Here is a 15,349-nt window from a genome sequence, read left to right as displayed (position 1 = left end):
CACAAGCCTCATTCCTGATGAAGGACTTGTGTCCGAAACATCAATTCTCCTGCTCCTCAGAAGCTGTCTGGCCTACTGCACTTTTCCAGCAACACACTCTCTACTCTCTATAACCCATTATGTTGTATAACCTGTGCCACAAATGACAGGTGTCCGTGTGACTTGTCTGGGTCTTAAAGCTTGGTTTGGTATTGCTCTTTGGCGTCTCTGATGGCCTTATGAATGTTGTACTTAGATTTCCTGTATAGGTCTAAAGAAATGGATCTCCTAGTTTCTGGTTGGAGAATATTTGCATTAACTTCTTCAGTTTCTATAAAGTTACTCATGAAGTCTGTGACGGGTGTGGTGCACTTGTTTAGGTTGGCTGCGTCCTTCAATATGGACCAGTCCACTGACTTTAAGCAATTCCGTGGGAGCTCTTCTGTTGCCTCAGACCAACACTGCATTACTTTCTGTACTGGGTCCTCACACTTCAATTTCTACTTATAAGCCAGAAGGAGGAATACAGAAAAAAAACGAGAAAACTGCAGGTGCTATAAATCAGAAACAAAAACATAAGTTGCTGAAAAAACTCACAGGCCTGGCAACATCTGTAAAGAGAAATCAGAGTTAATGTTTTGGATCCAGAGACCTTTCCTCAGAACTGATGGCAGTTAGAAAAATGTCAGTTTATATGCAGAAAATACAGTGAGGGCAGGGGGTAAAGAATAAATAGTCACACAGTCCTACAGCACGGAGACAGGCCCTTTGACTCAAACTGGACCATGCCAACCATAATATCCATCAACACTAACCCCATTTCCTTCAACTAGGCCCATATCCTTCTAAACCTTTCCTATCCATGTATTTGTCCAAAAGCCTTCTAAATGTTATTAATGCACCTGCATCAACCACTTCTGCTGGCAGCTCATTCTACGTTGCTGCTCAGGTTCTTTTTTACTCTTTCACCTCTAAACTTGAAATGACACTCTCCAGTCCTTGATTCCCTAACCCTGGGAAAAAGACTGAGTGCATTCAGCCTATCCATGTCTCTCATGATCTTATACACTTCTATACGATCCCCCTCAGCCTCCTACGCTCTAAAGGTAAAAAGGTCCTAGTTTGTCCAACCTCACCTTATAACTCAGACCTTTGAGTCCTGACAACATCCTCGTAAATGTTTCCTGCAGTCTTTCCAGTTTAGTAACATCCTTCCTATGGCAAGGTGACCAAAACTCAATACAATATTCAAAGTGCAGCCTCATTAACATCTTGTCCCAACCTTGATACTCAATGCTCTGACTGATGAAGACCAGTGTGCCAAAAGCCTTCTTCACTACCCTGTCTACTGTGACTCCACTTTCAGAGAATCATGCGCCTGAATTCCAAGGTCCCTCTGTTCCACGACACTCCTTAAGGAGTGGGGATAGAGCAAAGAGAGAGGAAGACATTGGATAGAAAAAGTTGATAACATTCTGGTTAGGAGGGTAAATAGCTGTTAACGGAGACTGTTAGTGGCTAATAATGGAGATAGTGTATAATGGCAGGCTATGTTTAGAGTGGTGTTTAGAGTCTAGATTAGAATGGTGCTGGAAAAGCACAGCATCTGGAATTGAGGCCAGAGGACTGAAGGGTCTCCACCCTGCCCTCGCTCTGACTCCTCCCATCCTTAACACCTCTGTTTTCACTTCTGGGCAAAGTTAAAAATCACACAACACTAAGTCATAGTCCAAACGATTTCTTGGAAGTACAAGCTTTTCGAGCACTGCTCCTTCGTCAGATAACTAGTCAATGCTCCAAAGGCTTGTACCTCCAACTAAATCTGTAGGACTATAATCTGGGGTTGTATGATTTTTTAACTTTGTCCACCCCAGTCCAATACTGGCACCTCCACTCTATTTCTAGGGATAGACTGGCCACTAATATCACTACAAACCTCCCGACTCCCACAGCTACCTGGACTATACATCCTCACACCCTGCTTCCTGTAAAGACTCCATTCCATTCTCTCAGTTCCTCCATCTCCATTGCATATGTTCTGATGAGACCAACTTCGACAGGGGAACCCCTGAAATGTCCACCTTCTTCCTCAACCAAGATTTCCCAGCACTGTTGTCAACACGGCCCTCAACTGGGTCTGACACATTTCCCTCACTTCCGCTCTCACCCCCTCCCTTTCCTCCCACAACAGCAATAGTGCTTACCTACTATCCCACCAACATTCACATTGAGAAGATCATTAAGCGTCATTTCTGCCACCTCCAGTGACATGTTACCACCAGACACACGTTCACCTCCCCTCCCTTGACCACCTTTCACTGGGAACGTTCATCCAGAGCACCTTGGTCCACTCTTCCTTCATTCCCAATACCCCTCCAACCCCCACAGCCCCATGGCACCTTCCCCTGCAACCAAAGGTGCAACACTTGCCCATTTACCTCCTCACTCCTTGATATCCAAGGGCTCAAAGATACCTTCCAGATGAAGCAGCACTTTACCTGCACTTCCAATAATTTAGCCTACTGCATTCGCTGCTCACAACGTGGCCTCCTCTACATTGGGGAAACAAAACGTAGACTGGGTGACCACGTCACAGTACGTCTACATTCTGCCTGCAAAAAAGACCTTGAGCTTTCAGTTGTCTGCCACTTCAACACACCACCCTGTTCCCTGGCCAACATCTTTGTCTCAGGCTTGCTGCACTGTTCTCAGCGCAAGCTGGAAGATACAACACCTCATTTTCTGCTTGGGGAAAGACCCTGCAGCCTTCTGGCCTCAATATTGAGTTCAATAATTTCAGGGCCTGAACTTTCCTATGTCATAGCCTCCACCCCATTATAATTACATAGCCTGCCATTACACATTACCTTTTGTTCGTCACTAACAGTCTCCATGAACAGCTATTCACCCTCCTAGCCAGATAATTATCAACTCCTTTGTCTGTCCAACTGTCCTTCTCTCTCTTTGGGCTCTATCCTCACCTATCATTTACTCCTTTCCCCCTGCCCTCACCCTATCTTCTGCATATAAATCAACATTTTTCTAACTACCACCAGTTCTGAGGAGGGGTCATCGGACCCGAAATGTTACCAGACCTGCTCAGCTTTTCAAGTAACTTCTGTTTTTGTAAGAGGAATACAGATGGGGATGGAGCGATAGGCATCTTTAATGGTTGCCTGCCAGGATCCACTGCCTTTGCAGTATCCATTATGTTCAGCTATATCTAGATACCACATGGTGTTTTTTTTTAAATTTCATGTGATTTGGCTGAACAGTGGCATCTGTGATAGTGCAGACCATATGAAGAAACTGATCTAGATTGTCCACATTACACTTCTGCTGGAAGATGGATACAAATACTTCATGTGCAACACCGCACTGATGTGATGGCCTCCAATATAATTCAGGATGGTGACAATGATAGGTGCTTTCTCATTAGCTGCTTAATTGCACACCACTATCAATGACTATATTTTGCAGGCCTACATAACCTTTTGTTCACAGGGACTACGCAGCTCATTTCTACCAATACCTTCATGAGTTGATGCTCAGTAATAAGTATAGGTAGAATGGGCAAACATATGTTTCTGTCCTGGTTTTGCACACATTCCCATGCATTCCCACACATTTACCATGCCCTTGCCACCCTTGTCACTTCTGGAATGGGTATTCAAATGGGGGAGTACTGATTCATCATTCAAGGGAGGGAAGTAGATGGTAATTTGAAATAATGCTTTGGGACTTCATGAGGTCTGATAACAATAGTTCCTGATGAAGGGCTTATGCCCGAAACCTCAATTCTCCTGCTTCTCGGATGCTGCCCGATCTGCTGTGCTTTTCCAGCACTACACTCTCGACTCTGGTATTCAGTATCTGCAGTCCTCACTTTCTCCTGATTACATTATGGGCCCATTCTCCCAAGTACCCAGCTGTTTGTGAGAAGGACTTTGCAGCAACTGGGATGGGTATGCATTTCTAGAATCTGAATCCTGTGCTGAGGTTAATGCATACAGCATTTCCATTCAATTTCATTATCTTTCACAGCAGTTATGATATGGTTAAGCTCTTGCTGGACCATTTCAGAGGATAGATAAAAATCATATCTGTGGGTATGAAATCATATATAGGACAGACCAGATACAGACAGCTGATGGTCTTCCCTGAAGCACATTACTGAACCGGATGAATTTCACACAAAACAACAGTTTTAGTTGTCACCAATAAGAGCTTTTAATTCCTTTGCATTAATATTAATGAACTGAATTTGAATTCCCCAGAATTCATTGTACAAATTTGATGTCTGTAGAACTAGAATACTAATCTAATAGCAAAACCATAATACCATCATACTTTTAAAGGCAAATTTCATTTTCTGAGCAACCTTAGTTGGGTACATCAACATTTGCTGATATTATTTCTTTGATAATTCTACATTGGTGTCATTATGCTTGTCAAATAATGTTCAGTAATAAAAGCAGAGGAAATATCCCTAGAAACTAATCTAACAATTAAGCTAAAGTAATACTTAAGGCTGACATCTGGCCAAAACACCTGGAACCACATGAGAATCTCATATAGGATAGACAGAATTATAACAAAGACATTCAAATCAGATGCAAATAAAATATTGTGGTTGTTAAAAGTTTAAAAATGCCAATAGCATTGAACTCTGCTACACTCAGTAAGCTTTGTGTAACAAAGCTTATGGATATCAGTGCTGACCAATAAATCGGTCATAGTGCAGAATATGCTACCACTAAACTAATAGCCTTTAGTCATTTCAAACTCCACCTCACTATCCTCATGAAATAACGAGAGCAGTGCATTGCAATGCTTTATGCAACTAGCAGCAGAATGTGTAACCTAACTGAAAGTGCCCTTAGGGGAATTTCTGCCATGGATGTGGCATGGGAAGGGTGGGGGGTAATCTTGATTCATTTTTCAACATTCCTCTCATTTATGAGATTTTTTGCTCGACCCACAAAGGGAAGTCGGAAAAAAAAGGAAAGTATCCCAGAACAGCAGTCAAACATCTACCAGTCACCGAGTGTCAATGGAACACAGCGATTTCCTGTTTTCTTAGTAGAGAATGGTATTATGGAGGAAGTCAAAATTAAACCAGCTGTATCCCAGACCCATTTGGAAAACACAACGTCATCACGAAACGCTCAATAAAAACCAGTGAGTTATCTAACAGTTACACAGCTGAAGAAGTCAGATTACACTGTAAACAACAGACTGCAGTTCTGGCATTTCAAATGGAAACCTCCACATCTGTGCAAGTGATTTACAAGGGAGCGAATTCTTTTTAGGATACAGACCTGGCCGCTACTCCCCGTGACCAAACGGATTACTTTAAATTTTAAAAATCTGAATTTTCAACGTGTGTGCTATTTTCGATGCTAAATTTAACAGGGATTTATAAACTTTTGACCTGACCACTGGGTGCGGGGTGGTCCATCTGCTGCTGCATGTGTGGAGTGTACCTGGTGGGGTAACCTCCTTGGCACCCAGCAGCAGGAGCTTGGCCTGCTCCTTCCTTCGGGACCTCTCGACCTTCACGGGGAAGACGATGGGCACATTGTTCATGTAGGTCTTCTTGCCTCCGGCGAAGTGGGCGTCGCAGACTTTGTGATGGGTTTTGGGCTGCCACACGCTGAATTTCCTCTCGTCCAAACGCGACAGGTTACTGATCCAAACACCGCGCAGCGTCTCGTCCTTGGGGAAGACGTGAAAAGAGAGCTCCTTGTTCTTGAGGGTGTTGTTGAAGCAGCCCGGCACACAACAATAGGTGCCCACCATGGTCACCGGGAACTGGCCTGGGTCTCTGCTAGGGGAAGTGAAGGGGGGGTGGGGGTGAGAGTGGAACTCACCTCCCAGCCTGCACTGCGACAACGCCGGCGAGACATGCGCACTGAGCCCCCGCCCTCACCCAGGGCATCATGGGAGTCGTAGTTCTCCCACCTGTCCCACACTGTCAAACTCTCTGATAATTTGGAGATGCCAGTGTTGGACTGGGGTGTATAAAGTTAAAAATCACACAATACCAGGTTATAGTCCAACAGGTTTAATTGGAAGCACTAGCTGTCGGGGCGCCTTCCTTCATCAGGTGGTTGTGGAGAACACAATTGTAAGACACAGAATTTGTAGCAAAAGTTTAGTGTGATGTAAATGAAATTATAAATTGAAAAAAACTTGATTGTTTGTTGAGTCTTTCATCTGTTCGAAAACCATGATAGTTTCACTTCTTTCATATGTAAATCACAATTTTTTTTTAAAAATTTACATTCTCAGGTTAACTGTAACAATTGGTAAACCCCACCCCCCAGAACCCTGAAGGGCACATTACCCCTGGTCATGACTCCACCCCCATTCCCCCCACCATCACACCCATTCCAGGTACTGGCTCCAAGCCCACTCCCAGCTCCACACCCACACCAAATCCCAGCTCCCAGTCCTGCCGAGTTTTCACCATCCCTCCAGACCTCCCCCTCACTGAGGACGAACGATCAGTCCTCAGCAAAGGACTCACCTTCATCTCCCTCCATCCACACATCAATGAACGTCAAACAATTCTTCCGTCACCTCCGCCTCCGAGCTTACTTTCACAATCAGGACTCCCGCCCACCTTCCGAGGATCCCTTCGCCCACCTCCAACACACTGTACCACCTGGACACCCCGCGCTGGCCTTTTACCTGCCCTTGACCTCTTCATTTCCAACTGCCGCCGGGACATTAACCGCCTCAAGCTGTCTACCCCCCTCCCCCACTCTAACCTCTCACCCTCACAACGCGCAGCCCTCCAATCCCTCTACTCCAATCCCAACCTCACCATTAAGCCAGCGGATAAAGGGTGTGCAGCGGTAGTCTGGCGCACTGACCTCTACACTGCTGAAGCTAAATGCCAACTTGAGGACATCTCTTCCTACTACCTCCTCGACCATGACCCCACCCCCCATCACAAAACCATCATTTCCCAGACCATACAGAACCTCATCACCTCAGGAGATCTCCCACCCACAGCTTCCAACCTCATAGTCCGGGAACCCTGCACTGCCCAGTTCTACCTCCTTCCCAAGATCCACAAGCCTGACCATCCTGGCCGACCCATTGTCTCAGCATGCTCCTGCCCCACTGAACTCATCTCTACCTACCTCGGCACAGTCCTATCCCCCCTAGTCCAGGAACTCCCCACATACGTTCAAGACACCACCCACGGCCTCCACCTCCTCCAAGACTTCCGTTTCCCTGGCCCCCAACGCGTCATCTTCACCATGGATATCCAATCCCTCTACATCTCCAACTGCCATGACCAGGGTCTCCAAGCCCTCCATTTTTTCTTCTCCAGACGTCCCCAACAGTACCCTTCCACCGACACTCTCATTCGTTTGGCCGAACTGGTCCTCACCCTTAACAATTTCTCCTTTGAATCCTCCCACTTCCTCCAGACCAAAGGGGTAACCATGGGCATACGTATGGGCCCCAGGTATGCCTGTCTCTTTGTTGGCTACGTAGAACAATTGATCTTCCGTAATTACACCGGCACCACTCCCCACCTCTTCCTCCGCTACATTGATGACTGCATTGGCGCCACCTCGTGCTCCTGTGAGGAGGTTGAGCAATTCATCAACTTCACAAACACATTCTACCCTGACCTTAGTTTTACCTGGACCATCTCTGACACCTCCCTCCCCTTCCTGGACATCTCCATCTCCATTAATGATGACCAACTTGACACTGACATTTTTTTACAAACCCACCGACTCCCACAGCTACCTGGATTACACCTCTTCACACCCTAACTCTTGCAAAAATCTCTTCCCAATTCCTCCGCCTCCGCCGTATCTGCTCCCAGGAGGACCAGTCCACCATAGAACACACCAGATAGCCTCCTTCTTTAGAGACCGCAATTTCCCTTCCCACGTGGTTAAAGATGCCCTCCAATGCATCTCGTCCACATCCCACACCTCCGCCCTCAGACCACACCCCTCCAACCGTAACAAGGACAGAACGCCCCAGGTGCTCACCTTCCACCCTACCAACCTTCACATAAACCAAATCATCCGTCAACATTTCCGCCACCTCCAAAAAGACCCCACCACCAGGGAAATATTTCCCTCCCCATCCTTTTCCACCTTCCGCAAAGATCGTTCCCTCCCTGACTACCTGGTCAGGTCTGCGCCCCCCTACAACCCACCCTCCCATCCAGGCACTTTCCCCTGCCACCACAGGAACTGTAAAACCTGTGCCCACACCTCCTCCCTCACCTCTATCCAAGACCCAAAAGGAGCCTTCCACATCCATCAAAGTTTTACCTGCACATTCACTAATATCATTTATTGTATCCGTTGCTCCCGATGCGGTCTCCTCTACATTGGGGAGACTGGGCGCCTCCTAGCAGAGCGCTTTAGGGAACATCTCTGAGACACCCGCACCAATCAACCACACCGCCCCGTGGCCCAACATTTCAACTCCCCCTCCCATTCTGCCGAGGACATGGAGGTCCTGGGCCTCCTTCACCGCCGCTCCCTTACCACCAGACGCCTGGAGGAAGAACGCCTCATCTTCCGCCTCGGAACACTTCAACCCCAGGGCATCAATGTGGACTTCAACAGCTTCCTCATTTCCCCTTCCCCCACCTCATCCTAGTTTCAAGCTTCCAGTTCAGCACTGTCCCCATGACTTGTCCGGACTTGTCCGACCTGCCTAGCTCCTTTTCCACCTATCCACTCCACCCTCTGCTCCCTGACCTATCACCTTCATCCCTTCCCCACTCACTCATTGTACTCTATGCTACTCTCTCTCCACCCCCACCTTCCTCTAGCTTATCTCTCCACGCTTCCAGCTCACTGCCTTTATTCCTGATGAAGGGCTTTTGCCCGAAACGTCGATTCCGCTGCTCGTTGGATGCTGCCTGAACTGATGTGCTCTTCCAGCACCACTGATCCAGAATGTAACAATTGGTGTCAGCCAGATAATATGTCTGTGCCATAATGTTTAGACTGATTCTAACCTAAAAAATGAGTTAACAGAGTCTTATATGGATTCATGCAGTTTTTGAGCAAAGTACAATGTAACACTGCAAGTACAAATTCACCTCACAAATGTATATGTATATGTGTGCATGTGGGTTTTTGTGTGTGTGGGTGTCTGTCTGTCTGGGGTGGGGGGTTGCGAGTGTGAGAGAGAGTGTATATATGTGTGTGTATGTGAGTGTAGAGTGTCTAAGTCTGTGAGAAGATGCATGTGTGAGTGTTCGTGAGTGTCTGTGAGACAGAGTATATGTGTGTGTGTTTGAGTGTAAAATGATCAATCTGTGAGAGGATGCATGTGTGAGTGTGGGTGCGTGTGTGTCTGTGTGCATGTCTGTGTATACTTGGGTATATGTGTGTGCAGGAGTGCCTGTGTGTGTGTTTGTGTATAGGAGTGCCTGCTGCAAAAAGTGGCTGAGCAGAGTCTGATAGCTAAGTCCCGTACCCATAGGGAGGGCCTCAACCGGGACCTTGGATTCATGTCACACTACAGGTGGCCACCATTGCACTATACACACAGACATTCCTACACAAACACATACACACAAACACACGTATACACAGACACTCACACACAATTCTACAGACACACACACTCCCACACGCATCCTCTCACAGACTTAGACCACTTTACACTCACACACATACACTCTCTCTTACAGACACAACCTCTTTCACCCGAAACCTATGCCCTCTAGTTCTGGACTCCCCACCTCATTTACCCTATTTATGCCACCTCATGAATTTATAAACCTCTGTTAGGTCACCACTCAGCCTCCAATGCTGCAGGGAAAACAGCCCTAGCCTATTCAACCTTTCCCTATAGCTCAAATCCTCCAACCCTGGCAACTTCCTTGTAAATCTTTTCTGAACCATTTCAAGTTTCACAACATCCGTCTGATAGGAAGGAGACCAGAATTGCATACAATAGTCCAAAAGTGGCCTAATCAATGTCCTGTACAGCTGCAATATGACCTCCCAACTCCTGTACTCAATACTCTGACCATTGAAGGAAAACATACCAAACGTCTTCTTCACTATCCTATCTACCTGTGACTCCACTTTCAAGGAGCTATGAACCTGCACTCCCAGGTCTCTTTGTTCAGCAACATTTCCTAGGATTTTACCATTAAGTGTATAAGTCCTGTTAAAGTTTGCATTTATCTAAAAATCCATATACCACTCCTCAGCCCATTGGCTCATCTGATTAAGATCCCATTGTAATCTGAGGTAAGCTTCTTCACTGTCCACTACACCTCCAATTTTGGTGTCATCTGCAAACTTACTAACTATACCTCTTCAGCTCACATCCAAATTATTTATATATGTGATGAAAAGTATGGTGGACCCAGCACTGATCCTTGTGGCCTCTTCCCATACTAACAGAAATTGCTGGATTAGCTCAGCAAGCCTGGCAACATTTGAAGAAAGAGAAACAGATTTAACATTATCCTGCTCCTCAGATGCTGTCTGACCTGCTGTACTTTTCCAGCACCACTCTAATGTGGACTTAACATTCCAAGTCCAGTGGCCAATTGTAAAGAAACTTTAATGGTTGAAACTGTTGCTGAATGTGCTGGCAAGATGGACTAAACAGTGACAAAATGAATTTAATCATGAAAAGTGAGAGGTGATACTTTTTTTTAGATTAGATTAGATTACTTACAGTGTGGAAACAGGCCCTTCGGCCCAACAAGTCCCCACCTACCCACAACCCACCCATTTACCCCTTACCTAACACTACGGGCAATTTAGCATGGCCAATTCACTTGACCTGCACATCTTAGGACTGTGGGAGGAAACCCACGCAGACACGGGGAGAACGTGCAAACTCCACAGTCAGTCGCCTGAGGCGGGAATTGAACCCGGGCCTCTAGACCTGAGAGGTCTAACAATGCGAAGGAGTATATGTTGAATGTAGGACCTTAGAAAATACAGAGAATCACAGGGATCTTGGTGTGCATATCCATAGATATTTAAAGGCAGCAGGACAGGTAGAAGGTGTAAGAGATACTTGCCTTTATTAGTTGAGGCATTGAGTATAAAGGTAGGGAGGTAATGATTGTGCTGTATAAGATATTAAGCCACAGCTGGAGTACTGTGTGCAGTTCCGGTCTCCTCACTGTTGGAAGAATATGATTGCACCAGAGAAAATTATGATGGTGCAGTGGTTAGCACTACTATCTCATACTGCTGGGGACCCAGGTTCAATTCTGCCTCAGACAACATTCACTTGCTGTCTTTGTGGATTTCCTCCTGGTGCTCTGGTTTCCTTCCACAATCCAAAGATGTATAGGTTAGGTGAATTGTCTATACTAAATTGCCCATGGTGTTCAGGAATAGGTAGTTCAGTCAGGGATAAATATAGAGTGGTAGGGGAGTTGGTTACCCTTCAGAGGGTTGGTCTGGATTTGTTGGGACAAATGGCCTGTTTCCACACTGTAGGGAGTCTATAAAAACTTACGTTGAAGGCTCATGATTAATATTCTTGTTATTCGGAAAGGTCAGCTCCGAACTGGAGGGAAATGGAATAAATAGAGAATGCTGGAGAAACTAAGCAGGTCTGGCAGCATCTGTGGAGAGAGAATGTGAGTTAAGGTTTCAAATCTGGTATGACTTTTTCAGAACTGGAGACAGAAAGCATTGAATATGGAGAAGCTGTAAGTTGAAAAGGGAAATCCTGTTGGAGAGAAGAGGAGAACTTCTTCAAACTGGCATATCTGGAAAAAAGTTGGCAGCAATAATACACTCAAAAGGACAAGTTCTGAGGAAGAGCCCTCATGAGGGTTGAACATGACAGAGAGCTGTCCTCCAGCTGTGAGCTGGGATAGTATGATGACTGCGGCCTCGTAGCACGATGGACCCGGGTTTGATCCCAACCTTGAGCGAGTTTGCACATTTTTCCCGTACCTGCATGGGTTTCCTCTGGGCGCTCCAGTTTCCTCTCAGAGTCCAAAGTCATGCAGGTTAGATGGATTGGCCATGCTACATTGCCCATAGTATCCAGGGATGTGAAGCTAGGTGAATTAGGCATGGGAAATGCAGGATTACAGGGATAGGGTATGGGGGTATGTGTGGACTCAATAGGCTGAATGGCCTGCTTCCACACTATAGGGATTCTATGATTCTTAGAAGAGATTCAACAGGATGTTACCTGGGTTGGAGCAATTCAGCTACAAAGAGAGATTGAGTAGGTTGGAGTTGCTTTCCATAGAGCAGAGAAGGCTGAGAGGGGACATGATTGAGGTGTACAAAAAGTATGAGAGTCATAGATATAGTATAGTAAGTACGCAGAAGCTTTTCACTTAGTGGAGGAATCAATAACTGGGACAATAAATTTAAGATAAGGAGCAGGAGACTTAGAAAGGATTTGAGGAAAAAAATTTCATGTTGTGGGGTGGTAGAGGGGGTATCTGGCATGACAGTACTGCTGGTGCAGGTAGTCAATAGGTAATGAGGTGTCCTGGGTGAGTGCATGGGCAGTGCAGAAGCCATTTGGGTTTAATGTTGTGGGAGGTTTGAGGAAATAAGGATAAATGTGGGAAGTGATCGTGCAGATCATGAACCTTGTTGCAAGGTCAGTGCAGTAGTGGAGTGATTAAATGTCAGGCAGCAGAAAGTGGAGCAGAGGACTTACCCTGTCAAAGCAAAGAAGGTCACTGTTTCTCTATACATTGAGACCACATTGACTTGAACTAGGCTGCCAGGACCTACCCTGGAACTAGGCGAGAGAACCCCTTCAATAAACCTGCCTCAGCGGAAACTTCTGCTATTCCCTCTCAGAGGCCCCTGTGTGAAAACGTTGCCCACAAGTCCTTTTAAATCTCTCACCTTAGAGAGCAGAGGTTTAAGATGAGAAGGGAAAAATTTAAAACGCGTTGAGGGGCAATGTTTTCATAAGAGAGTGGTGCATATATGGAATGAACTGCCAGAAGAAGTGGTAAATGCAGGTAGAGTTGCATTTAAATGACACTTCGACTGCTACATGAATAGTAAAGATTTTGAGGGATATAGGTGCACAGCAGGCAAATGGGAGTAGTTTAGTTAGGGAAACCTGGTCGGCATGGACCAGTTGGATCGAAGGATTTTCATTTTCCGTGTTGTATGATTATTTCCCACCAACTAGGATTTGTTTTTAGGATGAGGTTGTTGAAAGCTGTTCTGTCCAGTGTCAGGTTGTGAATGGTGCAGTGTCAGTCAGCCAGGCTTGGTGGCGCTCATGGTGGCAGCGGCGGACTTACCTTGGGAGCGGTGTGTGCTCCTTGTCGTCTCTCTGCCCGTTGCTGCACTGAGGGCCGAAGCTGCAGCCTCGGGGCTGGGTTTAAGGTTGAACGACTAACCCGACTCCTTTCTTACCGTTTGCAGCTGCCGAGGTTCTCCTCGGATCTCTCATTGAGCGCCAAGATGCCGCGGATAATGATTAAAGGGGGTGTCTGGAGGAATACGGAGGTGAGCTGCGGGGCCTGTGCGATAGGCCCGGACACCGAGGTCCACCCCCTCCCCGCTCGCCTGTCCGCTGGCTGGGTCCAGAGACCGGGTCCTTCTCTCCCTTCCCCGCGCTGGTGCTGGTATTTCCTGGTTGCGTTTCCGTGTTTTCATCAGGCGACGTTGAGGATTTTCTTGATCTTTTCCCCTTGCCACGGCCAAAATTACACGAACGTGCTGGGTTTCTTGTTCGTCGGTATTTTTTACGGAGTAAAAGTTTCTCGTGATTAAGGTCGCTCTTTTAGGGATGGGATTTTTGTTTGATGTTCACCCTGGAATTGCCGCCTCCCTGGCTATGTACAATGCAAGGTGATACAATTCTCGCACTAGCTGAGGTTACCACTGAAGGATTCTCCTCCCCATTTTCTTCCTGTCATCTGAGGCATGGTGACCTGCAGATAAACCCCCACCAGCCATCTTCCTCTAATGAAGTCAAAAATCACACAACACCTAGTTATAGACCAACAGGTTTATTTGAAAACACAAGCGCTCCGAAAGCTTGTGTTTTCAAATAAACTTGTTGGACTGTAACCTGGTGACGTGTGATTTTTGACCTTGTTCAACCCAGTCCAACACCGACACCTCCACATCATGCCTCTTGAGAACACTGCCCTATGTCTGCTAAGATTATGGCGATTTTACCTTTATTACACTTTATCCCACAGTGTTGCAGCTTGAGGTCCTTTTCTCACACCGGTAAGTTATTGGACTCCCAGGATGTGATCTGTGAAACTGGGTGCCAAAAATGTTTCACTTTCTTGCACTGGGATCTCTTATGTTAAAGAAGACACTGGCAGAGTTTTAATTCAAGGGTCAATTGAATTACGAAGTCCATGAATCTCAAAAGTTAGCACCTGTGTTCAGAACAGTGAAGACAAATAGAACTTTGGCCTTCACTTCAAAGAAGAAAGTGAGGACTGCAGATGCTGGAGATCAGAGTTGAGAGTGTGGTGCTGGAAAAGCACAGTAGATCAGGTAGCATCCGAGGAGCAGGGGAATTGACGTTTCAGGCATAAGCCCTTCATCAGGATTCCTAATGAAGGACTTATGCCCAAAATATGAATTCTCCTGCTCCATGGATGCTGCCTGACATGGTGTGCCTTTCCAGAACCACAATTCATTTCAAAGGGATTGGATTTTAAAAGTAGGGATGTTTTGCTAAAAATATGCAAGGTACCAGTCAGACCACACCTGGAAAACTGTGAACTGTTACCGAAGGAAGGAAATATTAACATAGTCCACAGAAGTTTTACCAGGCTGGCACTAGGTATGGAGGGAATTTCTTATGAGGGGAGGTTGAGTAAAGTTGGGCCTATACTCATGGGAATTTATAATGAGAGGTCATAGAGATTTACAGCACGAAAACAGACCCTTTGGTCCAACTCGTCCATGCTGACCAGATACCCCAACCTAATCTAGTCCCATTTGCCAGCACTTGGCCCATATCCCTCCAAACCCATCTAGATGCCTTTTCAAAGTTGCAATTGTACCAGCCGCCACCACTTCCTCTGGAGCTCATTCCATACATGCACATGCACCACCCCCTGCATGAACAAGTTGCTCCTCAGGCCTCTTTTATATCTTTCCCCTCTCACCCTAAACCTATGCCATCTGGTTCTGGACTCCCCCACCCCAGGGAAAATACTTTGTCTGTTTATCGTATTCGTGCCCCTCATGATTTTATAAATCCCTATGAGGTCACCACTCAGTCTTTGACACTCCAGGGAAAACAGCCCCAGCCTATTCAGCCACTCTGTATAGCTCAAATCCTCCAATCCTGGCAACATCCTTGGAAATTTTTTCTGAACCCTTTCACAACATTCTTCCGATAGGAAGGAGCTGAAAATGTGTTG

At 46.2% G+C, this 15,349-nt stretch overlaps 2 protein-coding genes across 4 annotated transcripts in view; one reads left to right on the top strand and one right to left on the bottom strand.

The window, feature by feature from the left end:
- Positions 1-5,822, bottom strand: part of LOC132806615 (protein downstream neighbor of Son-like) — a 45,349-nt gene extending 39,527 nt beyond the window's left edge. For all 3 annotated transcript variants that reach the window (XM_060821258.1, XM_060821259.1, XM_060821260.1), the window contains exon 1: positions 5,466-5,822. In XM_060821258.1, coding sequence (XP_060677241.1) covers positions 5,466-5,781 — 316 coding nt within the window. In that variant the 5' untranslated portion in view covers positions 5,782-5,822. The remainder of the gene's footprint in view (positions 1-5,465) is intronic.
- A 7,451-nt stretch (positions 5,823-13,273) lies between these two features.
- cdc5l (CDC5 cell division cycle 5-like (S. pombe)) overlaps positions 13,274-15,349 on the top strand; it is a 47,375-nt gene continuing 45,299 nt past the window's right edge. The window contains exon 1 of the mRNA XM_060851480.1: positions 13,274-13,460. Within this exon, the coding sequence (XP_060707463.1) occupies positions 13,416-13,460 (45 nt within the window). The 5' untranslated portion in view covers positions 13,274-13,415. The remainder of the gene's footprint in view (positions 13,461-15,349) is intronic.

Source organism: Hemiscyllium ocellatum, chromosome 3 (assembly GCF_020745735.1).
Source record: "Hemiscyllium ocellatum isolate sHemOce1 chromosome 3, sHemOce1.pat.X.cur, whole genome shotgun sequence".
In the NCBI taxonomy this organism is placed as follows: Eukaryota; Metazoa; Chordata; class Chondrichthyes; order Orectolobiformes; family Hemiscylliidae; genus Hemiscyllium; species Hemiscyllium ocellatum.
This window is presented reverse-complemented; position numbering and strand designations above follow the sequence as displayed.